This window comes from Psittacula echo (assembly GCF_963264785.1).
Source record: "Psittacula echo genome assembly, chromosome: 4".
NCBI classification, from domain to species: domain Eukaryota; kingdom Metazoa; phylum Chordata; class Aves; order Psittaciformes; family Psittacidae; genus Psittacula; species Psittacula echo.
Window position 1 is genome coordinate 83,825,279 of NC_137738.1, and position 22,336 is coordinate 83,847,614.

General features: G+C 41.2%; 1 protein-coding gene across 3 annotated transcripts; it reads right to left on the bottom strand.

Moving 5' to 3' along the window:
- Positions 1-2,032: 2,032 nt before the first annotated feature.
- On the bottom strand, positions 2,033-10,497 carry TMEM14A (transmembrane protein 14A). 3 transcript variants are annotated; one of them, XM_080615260.1, is made up of 5 exons: positions 10,354-10,497; positions 8,973-9,058; positions 7,158-7,259; positions 3,425-3,512; positions 2,033-2,638 (listed from the first exon to the last, which is right to left on the bottom strand). In XM_080615260.1, the coding sequence occupies exons 2-5, from the start codon at positions 9,046-9,048 to the stop codon at positions 2,599-2,601; spliced, it is 306 nt and encodes a 101-aa protein (XP_080471386.1). In that variant the 5' UTR covers positions 9,049-9,058; positions 10,354-10,497; the 3' UTR covers positions 2,033-2,598. The 3 variants fall into 3 exon arrangements, with proteins under 3 accessions (XP_080471386.1, XP_080471387.1, XP_080471388.1); XM_080615261.1 differs by lacking the exon at positions 10,354-10,497 and adding an exon at positions 9,986-10,305; XM_080615262.1 differs by lacking the exon at positions 10,354-10,497 and adding an exon at positions 9,560-9,688.
- Positions 10,498-22,336: the final 11,839 nt, after the last annotated feature.

Sequence of the window (22,336 nt, forward strand, 5' to 3'; positions counted from 1 at the left end):
TGCTTGATCCTGATTTCATGAGAATCATCACTGTTTTGTTTACAAACAGTATCACAAACTATTCTTCATTCTTGAGGTTAGTTCTTTTTCTTCATAGGACTTGAACTGATGAGGCAGTGAAAACATTCATTCACTGTACATATAGAATTTTAACTGCCAGCAAAGTTAACTCCTTTTCCAGCTTGGGAATAAGAGACACTGCGTCTCAGAGGTACAAACTGGAAATGCCTCAGTCACATAGGCACTGCTCAGATCAGCTAAATTTTATGTTAAGATCACATTCTAGGTACCTGGAAGCAGTAGTTTGGCATACCCACCATAGTACTCAAGTTCCAGAAAAGCACTGTGATTGCTGAACCATCAAGAGACCAGCAGGGGACATCAGCTTTGCATTTTGTGTGTCCTCAGTCCCTTAGGGACTTGCTGGAAAGGCTACTGTTTTGAGCTACACAGGGATTTCAGCAAAAGCTTCTGGATTACAGTTGGGCTTGGATTTAGTTGACAGTGGTATTGAGTGTGCCCTCAGCAAGTTTGCCAATGACACCAAGCTGTGTGGTTCGGTTGATACGCCGGAGGGAAGGGATGCCATCCAGAGGGACCTCGACACGCTTGTGAGGTGGGCTGATGCCAACCTTATGAAGTTTAACCATGCCAAGTGCAAGGTCCTACACCTGGGTTGGAGCAATCCCATGCACAGCTACAGGTTGGGCAGAGAAGAGATTCAGAGCAGCCCTGCGGAGAAGGACTTGGGAGTGCTGGTCGATGAAAAAATGAACATGAGCCGGCAGTGTGTGCTCGCAGCCCAGAAAGCCAACCATATCCTGGGCTGCATCAAAAGGAGCGTGACCAGCAGGTCAAAGGAGGTGATCCTGCCCCTCTACTCTGCTCTCGTGAGACCTCCCTTGGAGTGTTGTGTGCAGTTCTGGTGTCCTCAACATCAAAAGGACATGGAACTGTTGGAACAAGTGCAGAGGAGGGCCACGAGGATGATCAGGGGACTGGAGCACCTCCTGTATGAAGATAGGCTGAGAAAGTTGGGGCTGTTCAGCCTGGAGAAGAGAAGGCTGCATGGAGACCTCATAGCAGCCTTCCAGTATCTGAAGGGGGGCTATAAGGATGCTGGGGAGGGACTCTTCACTAGGGACTGTAGTGACAGGACAAGGGGTAACGAGTTCAAACTTAAACAGGGGAAGTTTAGATTGGATATAAGGAAGAAATCCTTTTCTGAGAGGGTGGTGAGGCACTGGAATGGGTTGCCCAAGGAGGTTGTGAATGCTCCATCCTTGGCGGTGTTCAAGGCCAGGTTGGATGAGGCCTTGGGTGACATGGTTTAGTGTGAGGTGTCCCTGCCCATGGCAGGGGGGTTGGAACTAGATGATCTTAAGGTCCTTTCCAACCCTAACTATTCTATGATTCTATGAGCTTAACTGCTTCCTTGTCATCATCTGAGCTCCTGCCTAGAACAGTAAGTTGGTATTCTGCTGGTGGATTTGTGCAGCATTAAGATCTGATATATGATAGTCTTTATAAGCAAGCTCTGTATGAAAGAAATGAAAAGAAGCAAAATACCTCTGTTTTCAACAGTGCACTCACCCATGTTCAGTCTCCTAATGAACTGGCCACACATTCCTGTGCACCAGAAGTCAGCCTTAGCTAAGCTTTGAGACCCAGTGAATATTTAATTCTTTTCTATGCAAGCCAAAGCAACTTCAATCCCTGAAGAGTTTATGCCTAAATAGTCTCCGTTGTGTATGGGGAAGGCTTCAGCAAGATAATCTGTGTAAGACCAGAAACAGCAAATGTGTTAGAAGAGTACTGAGAGTGAGTTCAGATCCTATTTGTGCATGATAGTGATCCTTCCTCAGCCGCGGTTCATGCAAGTGGAAATTTACAGCCTGCTACGTGTTAAACCATACTCAGTATAATGCAGATCACTGGGTTTTTTCTCCAGTCGGACCCTGACAATCACCAGACTCTTTTGTTGACAAAATGGTTCATTAGTCTGCATAAAAACCGAAGACGCTTCAAGCATTTTGCATTTTATTTGAATACTGATAATAGTTTTTACATTTAGAAACAGTGGGGTAAGAAACTGTGTTTGAACAGAAGGTGGGTTTTCTAGTGCAACACAGCACAGGCCCGAGCCTGTACTGATTAGTAATTGACAGTGCGATTAGAATTGATTACTTAATCTCAGAAGCTAGGAAATTATGGTTCAATACAATATACCTTTTTAGCAAAACATGTATTTATATATATCCTTCTCTCAGAGATATAGTGCAAGACTAACCAATTTCTTGGGGTGCTCAGCACCCCTAAAAGAGATTAAACTTACAGAGAAAGATTCCTTGAGTTAACAGAGTGCTTAAACAGAAGTAGATCAAAATACATTATCAACAAGCCACCCATTTTAGTTTAAAAAAAGCTTGCAAAATATCAGCAAATGTCAATAATCAAATAACAGGTACAGACCTTTTACAGAAAAGATAAATGCAATGTAAGACTTGTGTTCAAACTTGTCTTTCAAGTATGAAGAGCTTGCCTGTTTGTTCGGTGGGTGTGGCAGTCATACTTCAGCTCTGACACTGCCAAATTCCCCTAGAGCAGCATCAAAACAAGCCTCAAAATCATCAGAAGGCTGCAAGAAAAACAAAAAAAATCAAAACCCCTAAAAATCTCAGAATAATAAACCCCATACATATAGTTGTGTATTAAAGTCAGCACTGAATAACAGCACATTCATAAATACCTGACATTAGAGCCTCTACTAAGCAATCTTTTAAAAGATCTAAATCTACAGCCTCAGCGTCTGTGGAAACACAGTCCACCTACCAATCCAAAATGGAAATCTTCCAGTTTAAGTCCTGATTCTTAAGTTTTGTATCTTGACAATTTGCATCTGATTTTTTCTTCCCTGTACGTAAGTAAAACTGTTAATGGGGCTATATTAAATGTAGTAACAACACAGCAACAGTTATTACACCTTCCGAAGGTGAAGATTCTGACTTACAGTTGAAAAACATTTTGAGTTACAGACTGACTGGGAAAAAAGTCAAAAGTGCTTGTCTTTTCTAAGATTACTGTGTTGGATGAAATCTGATGACTAATATTATGCATATGTGTTTGAAAACACTGAGGCTTACCTCAGGTTCTCCCAAGAGCCTTATTAATGTGCATTAATATTTAACTGCAGATCTCTCCTTTCTGTGCTGAGAAAGTCAGTCCATGTTAGATGTAGCCGCCTAGTGAGATGAAAAAGCTGTTCACTGGAAACAGGATTGTGACCTCCAAACTAATTTCGCTTAAATCATACAGTTGCTGGATGATAATACCTTCCACTGACACTGGTTTGAATCATATGTTACATGGCAACTACTTGAAAATCAGTGAAATTTTTACATCAAGATCCTTAATATATGTTTACCTCAGGCATGCTACTAGACCGGCTGGCATTAATTTCTTGGACCTCTTGAACCTCATTCCCATTATAATGGTCAAAAGAAAAGATGAAACTGTAAAAGACAATTCAATATATTTATGTTCTCAGTTCTCCCAGTGGACCATTCAGGAACATGGAGAGTTATCAAAGGTCATTGCTGGTTTACTATGAACTGTAATTTAATAAAACATCAGATCAGAGATAGGGTCTATAAAAACATTCTTGCTTTTCCAAAATACACTGCTGTGATTTCCTTCAGCTACAAATAAGGCTTCCACATGCAGCAGAATGCTAAATCCTATTTCATAGATACTAAGTAAGTTTGTCAGACAACAAATTCTACTTCCCTATATTCATGGGGATACAAATAAATGGGAAGAATCTTCACCACAACAGTAACATGTATGCTAAATTACAAGAATAGTGCCTTATAAATCCCACCACCCTAAATCATTGCAGCTGATTTCTAACTATTCAAAGAGCTAGAGCATCCAACTTTATCTGTTTTGGTTTTAGAATGCTAGCTCTTCATTTGCTGAGCCTTAAAAACTAGATTGGAAGGATTTCCACTTGTTTTAGGTACAGAATATGGCTATCAGCATCTCCTTCATCATGACCACAAGTTCACTGATTTCCTATGAGGGAGCCATCCTTGTCTGTGACAAGAGATTGGCAGCCCAAGAGGGCAACAAATGCAGTGCCAGCAGCAGAGAACAAATGTCATGAAAGGAACTGAATCTTCACCCTGGAGCAGTTTTACCTAAAAATGGAGGTAGCAATGAACTGATCAAGCATGGGGATTTCATACGAAACTACGCCTGCAGAGTGCTACATAAAGGAGGAGATCGATGAGAACACACAGAACTCTGCAAAGACAGCTAGCTTTGTCAAAGAAGTGTCACCTGAAATGCTTTCTAGAGGTGAGCAGAGAGGCAGAACTTCTCATGGGCAACTGGGCTCCTGCAGTCAAACAAATGTCAGTTACATAAATCTCTTCCCTTTTTTTTTTATGGAATAGTTAAAACCACCTGGGTAATTCTCCGCAAACTCAGTGGACAGTCCTGTGCTCACAGGCATCAAGAATTAGTTTTAAACTCTCTCCAGCATTATAAAACAAGCTCTGACAGAAGCATCTGACAAAACTCTACCAGCTATGAGTGCATAGTCATTAAAAACACCCTGCAAAATATCTATTATGCTCCATTATCCATTGCTTTTATTTTCTGGTCCTATACCCTTGATCCTCTCAGGAATGTCTGAAGAGTGGACTATTCCACAGTATGCATCTTGCCGGAGCCCTGATTACATTTGCAATTAATTACAGGCTACAAAGCCTGTTCACTCTATAATGTTCTTTTTTCCTGGTTACTAATATCTGGCTTTTCACATGTGCCAGTGAGTTTTCAAGTCATTCAACTTTTAGACCTGATTTTCAGAAGTGATAATATTCACTATTTCACCTTAAATCAGTCAAAGAAATTCAATAAACCAAGCCAAATTCAATTCAGTAAATCAGATTCAGATTAGAAATTAGATGTATCAACTTGCACTCTGAATAGCACAAACTGTGGCATACTGAAGTCTGAATTTCTACACCTACTTCAAACACATAAAATTGCATTAAAGTATTCAAGAAAGCACAGAGTTAATTTCAGAAGGAATGGGAAAATGCCTGAAATACATAAAAAAAATGAGAAAATTTGCCTGGCTATCTGTATGCTACATGCTCTTTGTATATAGGACAAGTTACAAGAATCCTACTATCAAGGTCTCATACTAAAACATTACTTGCATAAGTGATAAATACTATAGCTAATTATGGGTTTGGAGGGGGATTTTACTTTCTCCCTAAGCTTTTACAGGTTTGGGTACTCGTTTAATTTTGCATTGCAATTTACTCTACTGCTAAGTTCAGAACAGTTACTTCTTCAACGCACTTAATTTCCTTCCATTTGTACTCTAGTTGCTTTTGGCACTTTGGGAGGTTTAGCATAAGAACACATTCTGATTTTCTACAAAAGCAATATCCCTTTTTTACAGAAAGCCCTTATTATCCTTATTGGCAGATACAGTAGCCACCAAAGGTTTTTAAGGTGTGCACTTGCAGATGTTTTTGAGCAGGTCAAAAATCTCTCCCTTCCTCTGAAGTCTTCCTATTGAGTTCTTTATTCATTTGTGATATCTATGCACATAAAAACCAGAAGACACCCTCTCCCAGACTGAGGTATATCCGCCTGGAAGAGATTATAACCACCTTGAATGGTTGGCCCTGGCAGAGTACTTTGTATGAATACTTCCTAACTCGCTTCAGGCAAAAATTACCACACATAGTTCAGACACCTTTGTTTTATTCAGCACAGGTGAATCTCGAAGAGGCTACCCATTCATAGCCAGGGATAAATATAAGTTTAGGTTTTAAGCAATTAGAAAATTACTTTATAATCATTCTAAACTAAGACTACTTTGAGAAGTTTTTGTTCCTTTTACTCTACATATAAGAATTTTGTAAGGCAAGTATAGTGAACTCTTCTCATCTATATTGCTATAATTTCTATTAAATTAGTAATATACATTTCTCCAGCTGAAAGGAAGTCCTCACAAGCCTACAGCTACACGAAATGCACAACACTGTCAATATTTTAGTATATCTGATGTTTGTATTAGTCTTTTCCAAACCAGGGAATTGGGAAACAGGCAACATTTAGTAAGTTTTAATTAGTATTCTCTTCCAGAAATTCTGTATCCAAATTAGCAATTTAATTAAAAGTACAACACTGTATGCTACCTATGCTACTTAAAATCATTCTGTGATTCTACGATCAGATATGCCACTGCCACCTTTAATAAAGAACTAAGTGGGAACACACTTTGCTAACAATTCTGTTCAAGATTTTTTGAACTTGGAAGTTTTACAACTCTGGCTGGTGTAAAACACAAAGCCGGCATGAACAGAACTAACTAAGTCCAGAAAAAGTGATTGTGTACTTATCTGGTACAAAAGTGTGCATTATTAATCACAATGATGATTGTGCATTATCTGGTTTAAATGTATTTGAAATGCATTTCTGCATATGAAACTACAGCCTAAGCCACCTTTGCTAAAATCATGAGTGAGACAAGCTCCCAACAGCTCTTACTGCAAATCAGTTGTGTGAGGCTAATGTCCCCCTTAGAGATTGTAGTTTCTTGCCTCCATGAAGGTTTCATGGCAAACTAGGTAACATGACAATTACTGCATGGTTTGTGTCCTGTATTTCTTAGCAACAAAGGAAAAACACTAAGTCAAACTCTTTGTGTCACTGGGAGCTGAGGATAAGCTACATTGTGCCAAGACTGGATCCCACACCTACTTCTCAAATTACATTCCTATCTGTAGTGCTAATGACTTTATGCTAGTATTTTCCCATGTTTCTTTGCTGGCTTTGACAATATTTGCAATGTTAGGTAACCATCTAATAAAGGGAGGTGCTGCCAGGCGGAAACACACCTGCTGGCTTTGTGTGAATGACTGCCTTACCCTGCGAATAGTTCTACAGTTCAGCTCTCGAATTTTGCAGGTTGTCAAACTGTTTAAAAGCTAACACTTAAACCAAAGCCAAAGTAATACTCAAAGTTTGATAAAACAGAGAATTATACATCAAGTTCAGGAAACTGGTGGGTTTTTTTTGGGGGGGGATAGTTTTGTTTATTTGTTTGTTTACTGTAGTAAAACACTTACACAATGATACCTTCACATTTCTCGGATCACGTGTTAAGCAGTAAGCTCCATAACCAGCCACAGAACCAAAGGTGAGACCAGCAGCTAAAGAGATTTTACTACCTGCAAGAAACCATTGAAGTGTTATTTCTCAATGCACTGTCTTTAATCTCAATCTTTTCACAGTAGTTCTCTCTCTACATAGTGTTATCCAAATATTTTAAACATAGAACTGATTTTGCTACACTGCTGTTAGCGCAGCCAGTGTGAATAGAGAGGCAATATCTCCATAACTGGGTCATTCTCTTGCATGGCATTAGGGGCAAAGTTGACTAAATTACATGAAGATGATCAGGAGCTAGTAATACTTGCAGTTTGGGAAAAATAATCTTTGAAGCACAAACCTAAATTTGGCCATTTTCTCTACCACACATACCTTTAGAAGCATTTTTTGTAATTTCTCTACACTGTCTGTTGATTTTAACTATGTTTTACAGCACTTGGTAGTCTCCAAAAATGGTAGAAATGTGTCAATATATATAAAGGATAAATTGGACCACACATGTATTCATAGGCCTTTTAGTCTGATATCAGTCCTGGACAAAGAAATGGTATTACCAACATCACAATAAAAAAATAAAACACAAATAGATCACAATGAAGATGAAAATATGTCTTTTCAAAGAAACTTGATACCTTCTTTCAGTGCCATTACAAAACTGGTTCATAAAGAGTTTCAGTAATATTCTCAGGTTTCCAAACAGGCATTTGACTCTGTACCACGATAAAAGTGTATAATCAGCACAGTAGGCATTATCTGGATTAAGTTGATTCCCAAATCTTTCTAAATAAAGAATCCAGACCCCCAGATGTCATTTAGCTCCCAGTCCCGTTATAGCGAATATTTTTAATCAAGAGTTTGCAAGAAAACAGAAATTACTACCATTAGAAAAAATAATCTAGATTTGCCACAAGGGCTGACCACCTACTAAAGAGTGAACAGAACAAGTGAACGGGATAGTCAGTGGGTACAGCTGGGTACAAATCAGGAAGTCAGATATAAAGCCATGTCTCTAAGGTCAAGTATGTGCACGCTAACCGGGCAAAACAGTGACTATATCACAGGAATCGGGATGGATGATGGTCACAGCGAACAAGACTGATGCACTGCCGGGATATCTCTGCACTGCGGGAGAGATCACAGGGACCAGCCGGAAGAGCCGGCCTGCCCGTCCTCGGTACCACTGCGACCTCTGCCGGGATGCTCGGCTCGAGCACAGCTTGAAAGGGCTGCAAAACCAGCTGGAATATGGAAAATGAGGTTTATAATACATGATAACCTAAAACCTGTCTGATTATCTTCGAGTGAAAATGCACAGCTCTAAGAGTATGAGATAATTAACCACCAAATCAGAATGCACAAGTAAAGGGTTTTCTTTACAGTGTGCATCTGGGAATCTCAGATTCGGGCCTGGATGCTTCCACAGAAAACAAGCTTTAATCAAAAATTATCCCTCTGGGCTCAACACAGGGCTGATTAAAGGAAATGAAAAGACCCCAGATATGCTGAAGGCCAAAGATAACATGACAGCCCTTTCTGCCCTGAAAACAAACTCATCAGCCAGATTAACAGAAAAAAGTGACCATTTAAATGCTTATGTTGACCCAAGTAAATCTCATGAGACTCAGCTCATTTACAACAGTGCAGGATGGATTTCAGATGTAGCTGTATTCATCATAGCGAAGTTTTCATGTCTTGCAGTATTTATTTATTTATTTTAAGAAAGTGCAGAGGAGAACCCCCAATACTTCATTTCCAAACCCTGCTGCATTTACCTTTACGAGTGTATGCTACAACACCTCCAACAGCCAGCAATGCAGCATATGCAAAACCAATCCAGTCAATAGCCATGGTCCCAACTCTGGAAAACAAAACACATTGCAACTGAAGACAAAATCTTTCCTCCTGGTAAAAAAACCACCAAAACCCCCAAAAACATTACTTAAGTGTTCTAAGTAACACTACAATCTCCTAAGTCATGTTTAACTACTGTGTCAAGACATTGAAAAGGTTATAGGGTGTCTATTGCCTATTGTATCATTTTTTCACTAACTGCTGTCCTTCCTCACCTCAGTACGAAGGTACACTGTACTTCCAGCAGGGGAGATTGGCATTTTGGGGATGTACGTGGCATGCTTTTTCCCAGTCAAACACACATGTATGCAAGCAAAAAGCTTGACACCACCCCAAGGTTTTGTTGTGCCTGTGCCACATGGCTGATCTGGGCATACACTACGGATACATACAGGTCTTGTCAGTGCACTGCTCAGTGCCTTGTCAACACGGCTGTACTTTGGGTACTTCAAGTGGAATGTGACAGGCTCAGCAACATCAAGTAAAAATAGGAATTTTCAGAATTTACCTGAAGTTTCCAGACAGGCCATCTTTGGGAACCTATACACACACAAGATTCATCCTCTGTCTGTCTGCACTCCTTTTGTTTCACCTTTAGATTTTGATGCACTATCCCACGTTACACTTCTGTTCCCCATAAAGTATTTCAATTCCTGTTTTAACACTGATCTCTACTTCCCCGGCTGTGCTTTCTAAACGCATGAATGGCCAGACAGCTGCAGCAGCACTATGGCCTCTCTCCCACCAGCTGATGAATACACCTTTACCCTCCTTCACCCAGATTAAGTGTGTACTAATTACCTGCATCCTTCTTTCTACCTGAGTGGGTGTGGCTTTGATCACAGCGTTAAAGGGGCAGCAGGAAAAAGCACACACTCGTCATTGTACATCAATCCTTTAATATTGAAGCAAGTAATTCACAGCCAGCACCCACCCTGCCCTCAGCTGTAACCCGGTCAGGAAGACGAGTGGGGTTAAGGGGGCCGTGGCATCCCTAAAACAAGGTCTGCAGTGGTAGGGGCCAGGCTGAGCCTGGCCTCTGATCCACAGGGCCCGCGTGGCTTAGGCAGACAGCCGAACGCTCCTCCTCAGGGGTGGCCTTAGGCCTTCTATCTCCCGCTCCGGGCCCGCGCTCAGCAGACCCTTCTTGCCGCCTCCGCTCCGCGCAGTCCCGCGCTCGCTTCCCCGCCCGCCGCGGCGGACCCCCTGCCGAAGCCAGGCGGCTGCCGAGGCGAGCCCCACCGCCCTCCCCACGGCCCGCTTGCCCTCAGCTCCTCTAGACACAACACTCCACCAGCATACCTCGTCCCGCAGCGCCGTTCTCCGACCTCCTCCGGCCCCGCCTCCCTGGCCGCCAGGCACCATTAGGCTTCGCCGGGCCGGCGCCGCGGTGCTGCGGCGCCAACGGCGGCCGCTTCACCGCCCTCTTTCCGGCTTCTGGTCGTCCGCGAAGGAGGGCGCCTATCGCCATTGTGTCGGCAGGGCTTCCGCTTGCGGAGCTTATTGCGCGCGGGGAAAGCCGCGTTTTGTGGCGCTTGGCTGAGACGGGAAGTCAGGAAGACGGACCCGTATAGCCCAGGACAGCGAGCGGGGCCTCGCACCCTGTTTTTCTGGGTCCCTGTGATACCTGGAATTAAAGGGTTAACAGTGCCTGCTTAACGTTTATCACATTGCTTGCTTAAGCAGTCATTGTGCTTGGTGAAGCAGAACCGTAGGAGTTAAAGTTGCTAGAACTGTGAAGCAGAATTGTAGGAGTTACAGCTGCTAGGCAAAATTGTAGTACATAAGATTCGTAACTTATGTGATGAACATTTAAAAGACATTCTTGTTTAAGTAGTATCCATAGAAAGAAAAGGAGCAAAAGATAACCAGAGTAACAGAATTTACAATCTTGACAAGTTTCTGCTTTAAGATACATAAAACCGGCTTGTACGGAACCTGAGGTTTGGATAGGAGCCGAAACCCTATTGCGTCTGCGTGAAAGCAAGAGGTTACTCGCGGGGATGAACTACAGGCCTTCATCCTAACGACCCCCACCAGGAGGCACTGCGCAAGCGCATCAATGGGACGAATGCCAGAACACTTAATTATAATACTAGACGGCAATAGGTTTTGCATATGTATTAGGCGTGAAGCAATCTCATATTTATGTAATCATTATATGTAATATAAACAAACTAAGTGGCAAAGGAAAGGCACGCATGCTTTTGGAGGAGTGATTCCCTCGTGCGCCTCAGCGCTGAACAAAGCATACCTACTTTACAACTTTAACGAGTTGTGGAGTCTATCTGCGTATCACCTGGGCGGCAGGGCCCACCCCCGGGGTTGGTGTTTTCCGCCTCATGAGGCTCCTCGCCCGGCTTATCTGCCTGGGCTTCACAAGCCCCAGGAAGATCCGTGGCTTATTTTAGCCTTTTAAACCTAAAATACCCAGCCCTGCCATGGTGGGCGTGGAAGAGCTCGTGAACAAGAGTCATGTCTGCGGTGCTGCTTGTACCTGAAGGGTGCCTATCCCATAGAGACAAGGGCAGGGGCTTGGTGGAGGTCTTCTGCCTGCACCACCTTAGAGACACCTGTGAAACTCTGAGGGTTGCCTGCATGAAGTCATGCAAACATAGACCCAGTGCTGATGTTGGTCAGGGGAAAGAACAGGTGCAAAGCTCAAGGCTGAGATGCTACACATGTAGCTAGTTTGTGAAAACTCTTGACATGGTTATTTGCACACTTGTCTGGTAGCCCTGTTTGCTGAAGCTATTCTTCTAAAAGCTATTTTTGTGCCTGTTTTGTCACCCCTGGCGGTATTTCTTTAGTTTTCTCTCAAGTGAGCTTGTTCTTGATCAGCACAGGATGGGTCCTTCAGCAGTAATTTGGAGGTGCCTGCCTGCAACATTCCCCACGCTTCCCTTGTTCCTGCAAATAGGCTGGGCATAAACATGGCTGTAACAGGGAGGGACGCACAATGCTGTGTGATGGGACTTGGATAGCTGCCTTCTTCAGGGATCGCTTGAAAATCCTTGCCAAAAATCTTCTGCTTCGTTTAGATTTCTCTGCCTAAAGGTGTGAGAGTTTTCCACTCCAAAGAGCTTGCTGGAAAGTAAATAAGTATTCTCATTAGGGTTAAGGTCTTTAATTTCCACTCCTAATATGCTATTTGTTTTTTTTCTGTTAGCATTTAACTGTTGTGGTATAAACCTTTTCCATGTGAGCTGTCCAAGTCTGCTCAGAGGAAAACAGAATCTTCTCTCCTTATCTCACCAGTATCTGTGGGAAGGAAGACTGGAGGTACAGCAACTTTGGAAAACAAACATAGGACACTTGAGGGCAGGACGGCTCCAAAATGGAAATGGAAAGCAGATTCATAAGCTGAAATCCAGAAATCTTGGATTTCTTTATGAAGTATTCTGGGACTTGTGGCTATTGAAAAGCACAGTAAAATAAACAGTGGGTTAAATGAAGCAAAGCCATGCAATTCTACTTGAGGGAGCTCCAAAGTGGAACAAATAGAGTGTTTTTTGGCACTTCTAGGATAATAACTAGTTGTGGTTACTGATTCAATGATACTCCTTACCAAAGTAGACTGGATAACCCTGAAGTCTGGGCTAAATTTGAATTCATGTAATTATATGCTGCTTGTTATGTACCCTTCCATTTTCAATTGCAAAAAGTGTTTGGTATTGTTTTCTCTAAGCTGTTACATCAACTATTTTATGCTGTGAAATGGTTACAGTACAGGTAGTGAGACCCATGAGAGCTTTTTAATAGGAAAATAATTAAGTTAGTTTGTTGGTAGCATGATAAATCAAACCCCTCAGTCCTAACAGTGAGGTATAAACAGAGCTACCAGCAAAGCAAATGTTAATGTTGTTGAGAGCTTTCTAGTCTAGTTTTCTGTTGTTCATAACTGCCAGTCTGAGCTGAAACTTCCTCTGTTGGGTGTCTGCTTCCAGCTGGTTTAGTTTAGCTTGTTTTGGTTTGTTTTATGATTTGTTTGCTTTGTTTTTGAAAGTTCCATTTACAACAATCAAGCCAACTATAACGATGAATTTAGGGGAGAATGCACGTTTTTGTCTATTATAAACATTATTGTTTCACTGAACAGCCTCTAGCATCTCTCTGGTTTGGAAAAACAGCTTTCAGATTTGGCAAGTAAATTGCTTTAGTTTCAGGGATATATTTTTCCATTTTCATGAAAAGTAATGTGAACAGAAAAAGTGTTAAAAATGTGGAGTGGAGGCTTCTTAAAATCGTACAGCCCAGTTCCCAGAAAGTTCCATCCATGCTGATGCTGTGTGACCTTTTGTTAGGCTCACCTGCGTTCACACTGAATATATATGCTATCTCTCCAGGGAATGGCTGAGCATGTGCCTTGCTTTGCTAGTGTTCTGTATATGACAAAAAGCCTCTAAGGGGCTTGTCATGCAGCCCATCTCCCTACCCTTGAACACTTTTGCTTAGTCTGCCTGTTGTTAAGAGAGGTTGTTGGCAGGATGAATCACATAAAAGACCCAGTTCCTGCTGTGAGCTGTTTGCGGTTTTTGTTGGTCTTTGCATTAACACCAAAGGCTACTCATAGTTGTAAGCTCCAAGTAAGATTTAATGCTAACTGCTATCCTAGAACATAATGTGATACCAGAAGGGACCTGTAGAATGTAGTAGTGCCTCTGAAATGCTAGAGACAGGAGAAAAGGTCCTGACTGGAGGAAAAGAGCAGCTGAGCACACTGAGACAACTATAGTTCTTTCTGTGCAAAAGATTGTTCTCTTCAGCAGGTGGGACTATGGAAGAGGAGCAAAATATGGTTAAAAACTATATTTTTTTATGAGGATTCAGAGGCTTCAGGTGTAATAATCAGATTAAATAGGAAAGAAGTCAGTTATGCTCTGGTACAAAAAGGCGACTATTTAAATAGATTCTGTAAGCTTTCATATATATACATGTATATAAGCAGTGAGAAGGACAGTGGTTTTAAAGTAATAGAACATTGTTTAAAAGGCTGAGGAGACTGATCTACAGCCTCATTGGGCTCCCATTATGGGTCATTACCCTTCAGTTCTGAGGTGATATACTTCCTTGACAATTTAGTATGAAAGCTTAGATCCAGAATCATCCCTGGCAATTCAATAAAATGTTAAAAGGCAGAGATATTGCTGTTTATAATAACCATGAAGTAATCTTGCAGAATATATACATTAATAAACAGCCACACAAACTAAAGCCTTTTCTAGGAACTAAACATATATAGACATGGACTAAAGGGAAGAAGAGATGGGTTCTTGGGCAGTGATTTCACAGGAGATGGTGCTCAAATTTAACAGCTCGCTGCTGCCTTTTCATTTCCAATTCTGCTTTCCAGTCCCCTATTTTCTGTAGTAATTGGTGCGTTTTGCTCCTTCTTTCCCAAGCCTCAATTGATGAGTCAACTGAGTAGTCTGGTGAAACATAACCAGGCAGAAAAATACGAATTAGTTCAGTCAGTCATTTGTCTCAGTTAAGTCAGGAGGGTCTAAAAAGCATCGGGGTGCACAGGAAGAGCTGGGACTGAGTGGGTATGGCACTGACTGAAATTCTTGGTAATTTCAGTGAAATGCAACTCAGAATTATGGTTGGTCAAATGGTATCTCAGGAATCTTTCCAGCTGCTGAATCCAACAAGGTAGTAATACTGGAAGGTCGTGAACACTGCCTACAAAATCCTGACTGTGGGCCCTGGCAACTGACAATAATCAGTTTTATTGTGAGTGATTATATCCACAATTTTAGCTTGAGGTCTCCAGCAAAATCAGGCTTTAGCTACGTTTTATAGTGGAGAGATTAATCGGAGCAGAATGTAAGAATATGATTGTGATATGCAGTGCTTTGGGAGCACTGTAACTGCCTTGGGTTCTGATCACTGTAGCAATTTGGTTTTACTTGCTGAGTTCTCAGAAGTTGATAGACTTCATCTCCTGAAGAAATGGAGGTTTTTCTTTTCAGTATCTCAGAAATCCTTGGTCTAAATAAATCCAGATTGAGGCCACTAGCTGTGCTCTGCTTCCACGATATCCCAGATTTCCTGTCTTTCTTAACAAATATGTGAATTTTAAAGCTGTTCAGGAAATCAGAGTGAAATCCCAAGGGATTTCAGAGACATTTGAAGTGGCTTGTTTGTCGTTGTGTGGTGGTTTCAGCTAATTGAAAAAAACTCATGGAGATGAAAGTGTCTTGGAACAGAAGAAGGATTTTTGTGTGTGTGTATATTTTCAGACCCTTTCCCTAATATTTATCATCCTGTGATAGACATTGAATCTCTGATAACTGTCACCACTATGTGCTTGTTACAAAGGGGTCTGTTTTTAGCTGCACACACTGAAACAAGAGTTTTCCAAACAACAGCTCACTGAGGGGCCAAAGCACAGGATCCCTTGCCCAAATTCTGGCAGACACACTGAGGCGTACCTAAAAACTGTATATGCATCAGAGCAGCTTCCTGGGCTGTAAAATAGTTTGAAGCCAGGAAGGTTTTAGGGTGGAAGTTCATAATAAGCATGCCCTATCCTTACTCTTTCCTAGACATGAGTTCATGCCCGCTGTTCTTGCTGTTTCACACCTATCCATGGCCATTGACAGGCAGGATCATGACTCTATCATTTTTCAGGTTCACTAAGGGCAAGGTTATAGATAGAAGTATCCAAATCAAAAGCATCCTCCAGATCATTCTCATACAAAAAGATAAAGTAAAGTAAAATGCAACATACCTCCCAGAAGGAAGAGGCCTGCAATATCCTAATTCTTATAGGTTGCACAGAGGGTGGCTGAAGCTGTGATTTTGCAATAACTTATCTCAATTGCCAGCTTCCCAATTCTCAGTCCCTTCCTTTAACCACCTCTGGCATTCAGTGACCTTTATGCCAAGCCATGATGATAAATCATAAGAAAATTTAGCTTGCTGTTGACATTTCTGTTCTGGAACTGCAGTCTTAGAGAGCTGATCCTTGCCCATGTTTTGAAGAGGGTAGTGAAAGGCAGAGGGACAGTCCCACTCAAGCCCACAAGCCATATTCTCAGGCGGTAAATAGAAGAGAGCGATCTTCAAGCACAGCATGAGCTTCAATTAGGAGAGAATGGATATGATCAGGATTGGTAAAATCAAGGCGGTGGGTAGAGTGAATGCAGTTCATTGTTCTCCAAATCCTATGGTACTAGAGCTAGGGGGCACTCATTGAAACCAAAAAGTGGTTATTTTAGGAAAGATAAAAGGGAATAGCTTTTTTTTAATGTATAGTGAACTTGTGGAATTTTAATATATAGTGAACTTGTGGAATTTACTGCCAGCAGATGTTTTGGAAACAGATGGGTCAGCAGACTGGAAAGGAGACTAAACAATTAAATGGACTGCAAGTTCAGAAAGAGATACTAGAAGAATGGGTATGGATGTGTGCTCGCTAACGTCCCTAATACAATGATTGTGGATGATGGAGAACAAAGGAAATGTATATGCCTGGTTTGCATATTCTTATCATTTGTTGTTGTTGGAGGAAGGATACTGGGGTGAGCTGGATGTTGGTCTGACCTACCAGGACATCCGGCGTGTTCTTTTCAGAGCCTTGGTTTTGTGTCTGCAGGTGTGTGAGGACAAATGTGATGTTGATAGGAGTTTGTATTTTACTTTTTTAGGTTGATATCTCAGGGTTCTCTTACCTCAGTGAAACCTGATGCTTAAATCACTAACACTGCTATGTACCCTATTGAGGAAATGTGCAGTTTTAGGACAATACATATAGTATTAGCACTTAGAAAAGGACCCGTAGACTAAACTATAGCCCTCCTGATATTGCACTTTTCTCCTGGATCCTTCTGCTCTCTGCACAGAGCTTGATGAATGCTCATGTCCTAGGAAAGATTTCATAAGCTATGATAGAATTTTCCCCCAGGATATCAGTGTATTTTGGATCTATTATTTGAGAGTCTTCTGCTGGAAAACATCTAGTGCAGCTGAAGGAGAGTGAGTGCCAGATTAGACAGATTACTAGGCATGAATCCCAACCCTTATTTGTATGACTATTCCTTCTGCCTTTAGATAATCACATTAACATCAGGAGTATTGCTTACACAAGTACTACTGAGAGAAAGTGGTGAACAGGCTTGGGCCCTCAAAGCAATGTTCTTGTTCCAGTAATTTCCCAGTGAGATTCTGACCTTGTTTCCTTGTTAGAGCTTGTTAGAGCTCATTAGATTTGGAACATCCAGGAAGGAGGGCTACCCACTACTCGGCAGTAATGATTACCAACCCATCTTTTAGACCTATCAGAAGTAACATTTTTAGCAGTTCAGACATTGATATCCTTTCCCTTCTAAAGCTCATCTCACACTTAGATACACGAGGGTACATTAGACAATACTGTTTTTCGTGCTTGTTTCATTATGGGGTCAGGTCTTTAGTATCTGCTGAAGGATTTTTTGCTCATGTATTGAGCTGAGGAGCCAGAAACCTTCCCCAGCCATGTGGTAAAGAAGCCCTCAGTGCGTGTAAGACTGGTATCTTGTGGCAGTTGTCATCAGGCAGCGTGGATTAGGATATGTCTTTTGCCAAGCCAGCCTGGAGGAGCACAGCTTGGTGAGACCTCAAGGATCTTGCTGAGTAACAGCGGTGACCTAATTTGAAAAGAGAGAAAAAAGCTATCTTCATTTTTTGTGGCTGATAATACCCAAAGGAGTACTGCTGTGAGTCCAAAGAGAGGATTGTAAACATCAAATAATAGAAAGTGTTTACACATCTACTTTTATGTGCAATTAATCAAGCTTGGAAAAAATGAAGTAATTTTTTCTTATGTGTCTAAAAAGAGAACCCAAGTTAAAGCACCTATGTAGATCAGCCCCCAAAAATGAAAATGTGAGAAAAATAATGCAAACAACACTGCAACTTTAACTCCAGATTTCAAGCCAAACATCTATGAAGGAAGAAGTATTCCATGGAAAAATATCATATTCTTGACATCTTTCTGACCACAGAATTACACTTATTATGGTAAAACTATAATTGCAGTATTGTGAATACAGTGCCGCAGACAATGGCCTGTCAGTGTTTTTCCACTCTAAACCCTCATGTGAGGTTTGCAATTTTGTGAAATACAGTTATCTTTGGCTGGGATATCCAGCTATAGTTTCAGCCCAGAAATAGATTTTTGTTGTGTTTGTTTCCTTTACCAAGTTGTTCAAAGTTGATTCTTTGGTAAGTGTTAGAGCCTTCCTGATTGATTGCCCATTTATGCCCTGTATGTACTGCGAGGGTGTGTGGAGAGTTTGCTGTACTGCATCCATGCTAGGCAGTATTCAGGGCTGTGACTTAGCTGTTGCTAAGTCCACACTTTGCCTACATATGTATCAGTCTGGGAAAGTCAGGACAGCAGGATTATAGCAAATTAGCACTGACTAGCATATCCAGGCATGCACAGCAAAACATGCTTTAGGGAATACTAGAATATGTTATTACAGCTATGGAAGAAAGGAGATTTGGCCAGGCCAATTAAATGAGTAAAATTGAAAAGATTTGTCTTGTCTTACAGAAAAAGGAAATTCTGAGTTGATATTGTGGAAAAAAAAACCAAACAAAAAACCCCAAAACCAAGCCCACTAAAAAACAAAACAAAACAAACAAAACAAAGAAAACCCCCAAAACCCAAAAGAAACCCCAAAAACTCAAACCCCAAACCAACCCCAAACCGTATAGGATTAGTGAAACTCTGCAACATGCAAGAAACACTTGTACAGTTACAGTTTTGATTCTTTAGTGGGGCTTATCTAAGGCTCTTCTCTGTTGGATTGTGGTAACTGAGATCCAAATCCAGCCCAGTTTCTTCTTTTGACAGACAACTGAAAGGGAAAATGTGGTGCAAACAGGAAGTGCTGACCCCCAAACTAAAGCGTAACAGCATGTTTAATTACAAATGCTAACCATGTAACATCTGCATATAAACTCTTGGGAAATAGGTCTGAAATAACCATATGTGTAATGTCTTACTTCAAAATAATTATTTTGAGACAAATATTGCATGCACTTAAGGGATTTCACCTGTATTTAGATGTGATTCACCAACCATGCATTTATTCTTTACAGGAATTTATTCAATGTTGGTGCTCTGGAAGAAAACAAAAAGTTCTTGTGCTACAGAGATCTTTGGTTGCTTCAGCAGACGTCACAGGGAAAAACTGCTAAGTTCGCATAGTTTAAAATAAATATGAATCAAATAAGTTTATTGCTTTATAGACAGTATGTAATTAACCAACAATCAGTGAACTATGCACACAAGATCAGTAATACAATAGGCAAACCATAGTAGAAGATCCCAAACAGAGTCCTATAACTTATGTCTTAGTGTACACATACACATTCACAGAAACACAGAGACATATACATGCACAGAGTTGTATGCACCCCCTCACTTGTGGGTACTATGGGTTACAAAAACACCTCCCCTTCTCATTGCGTGTCTCCCTCTTTACGCATGCCTTCTGTGGGAGATTTGGGATCCTCTACCTTTATGCAGACGCCTGCATGTGCAGACCCCTTTATGGAGCTCTCTGCAAGTTGTTGGGTGAAACACATGCACCCCCTAGAGAAAGCTGTTTCTCCTTCAAGGTCTCTCCCTCCTGTAAAGAGTTTTCATATATGTTTTATACTTCTTTACAGTCTGCCTTGTGCTTTGTGTCAAGTCTCTTTGTAATTCCCCAGTAACAGTTTAATCTGGCTGATGGTTATCTTCTGTAACATGATTAAATGCTGATCAGGCAGTTTAGTGTATTTGATCCACGAACACACACACACACACACACACACTTTTGACACATCTTTATCTTCATGGGTAACATTATCTATGCTGTTTGTCTGGGGGGTGGGGCTGTGTGTCCCCACCAGGTCCAAAGTAAGGGGAAGCCATACCTAGGAGGCATGTAGGCCACAGGAGGAGAGGGAGTAAGGAGCAGGGCCAGGCAGCTGCCTGCAGCCAGGTGACTGACGCTGCTCAAATCTGAGAGAGCTGTGGTGTTCTGGATGCATCCCACAGTTGAAGGTAATGATAAGTGGGCAAGCAAACCTACTTCCAGACTCTCCTCAGGATCCAAAATAGAAAAAATAACAGTTCCTTTACTAAATTTCTTTTGAACACCTATTATGATTCTCAATAAAGGGATCATAAATGGGATGGAAGCAGTAAATTGAATTGTTGGAAAAACTCTGCAGAGAGAACATCTGGGCCTAGCGCTTTACTGGATGGTGAAGACTTTGTATTTCACACTCCCACAGTTTACATTTTCCAAGGTGATAAAGGCATTTGAATCATTTTATTTTTTGGATGTTTTACATAAAATGAAGAGCTGTGATTGAAACTGGAACTGGAGTCAGGAAATAACCAGATTGTGTAAAATGTGGTAAAGAGCTAACAAATGCCACGTGTTACATGATAAATATATTATAAATGCCAGTTATGGATTTGGTTTGTCAGCAGTTGGCTTGGGTTTTGTGATTACTGGCCAATAGTTTAACTGATGATTTGATCTGTAACAGAATCCTCAACTTTTGGGAATGAAAGAGATTTGCATTGATAATTTAATGCATTAAATGTATGTAGAACTATTAGCTTCTAGAAAGGATACAAATAAGTTCTGGGGTTCTTATGTGACCGATGAGTAGCCTTTTCTCTCAATTCAGCATGATTTATGGTGGTAAATCAGGGTGGGGACGTAGAACTATGTGACTGCTATTGTTTCAGTATGTCTTCACATGTTGTTTTTGAATTGGAGGTGGGTATGCAAGGAAAACTCTGTGTCTGACTCTAAATACAGCTGCAAAGTGTTGCACCACTCTTGCTCTGAGTTGGTCTCTAATCGTTGTTCTTGGCATATCATTGCTGGGCCATAGGGAAGAGCCATCTGTCAGAGGTAGCTGAAAATGGAGGCACTGACCATCTATAAGTATTGAAGGTCTCCTGACAGTTTTTACAAGCTGAAGGATAATCCAGTGTTATAATTTATAGTGTGTCTACCTATTACCCTCTACATTTTTCAAGAGAATACAGTATTGTTTTCTTTCGTCTTTCAGTTCTGTGGCCTATCTCTTTATGTCACAAACTTATTTCCCCCCATCTCCGCAGTTCACTGTTAGCTGAAATGACCCCTGTCAATCTTTGTAAATTTGAGATTTTTTCAAGAGATGTGCTATGTAAATTACAGGTCACTGTTACTGCTGGAGCTAAAATGTGAGCAGAAGCATTTCCTTAGGATTTTGAGTGGGCTAAAAAAGAATTCAGATCTAGTTTCTACTTCGCAAAAGTCAATGAATGCTGTATTCCCTTGCTTTCTGTTTGCCATATGGTGTAAATCATTTGACAAATGCCAGCTATATTCCAGAGAAAAGACGTATAAATGTGTAAAGGTACTGTGCCTGCAGAGTTCCTGTATGTGCACAGGTATAGCTGGTTAAGCTTAAATAATAGTGTACACAATTTAGAATCATAGAATCATAGAATAGTTAGGGTTGGAAAGGACCTTGAGATCATCTAGTTCCAACCCCCCTGCCATGTGCACGGACACCTCACACTAAACCATGTCACCCAAGGCCTCATCCAACCTGGCCTTGAACACCGCCAAGGGTGGAGCATTCACAACTTCACTGGGCAACCCATTCCAGTGCCTCACCACTCTCACACATTCGTGTGTGTGTGTGTGTGTGTGTGTGTGTTCGTGGATCAAATACACTAAACTGCCTGATCAGCATTTAATCATGTTACAGAAGATAACCATCAGCCAGATTAAACCGTTACTGGGGAATTACAACCCATTTCTAGGATCACACTCTTGATTCCATTGAGAAATTAAGAAAGGTTGTTAATGGTTTTTAACTTTACATGTTGAACAGTTGAATTTTACAAAGTTTTATTTAAACATTTATTGTGTCAGTGTGAAGGAAACCAGCTTTGTCATGTGCATGAGCACAAATGCACACACGCGCACACACAGTAAGCCTGACTTCTTCCAGGAAATGAAGAAAAAGGTTGTTTGAATACTTTTGTTAATTATGTTTCTAATCCAGGCATCCCAATACTGTACATGTGCTGAGCTCGTGTGGAGAGAAAGGAATGATACAGAGAATTCTTAATGAAAATGCAGTCCCAGGAGGAACATGAAGCACACTGCTTAGAAATACAAAGCCAGAACTTCAAGTGTCCTAGCTAAGCAGATTTTCTGAATGTATTCAAGGTGGTGTTATGATAAGTGAAAGAAGCCTGTGAAGTTGCTTGGAGCTCTTTGAGAAT

Coding starts and splice junctions, on each gene's coding strand:
- TMEM14A (XM_080615260.1), bottom strand. CDS start 9,048: ATGGCTATTGACTGGATTGGTTTTGCATATGCTGCATTGCTGGCTGTT. Junction 3,513..7,157: donor AAATGTGAAGGTATCATTGT/GTAAGTGTTTTA, acceptor TGTCTTTTACAG/TTTCATCTTTTCTTTTGACC. Junction 2,639..3,424: donor GGTCTAGTAGCATGCCTGAG/GTAAACATATAT, acceptor TTTTTCTTGCAG/CCTTCTGATGATTTTGAGGC.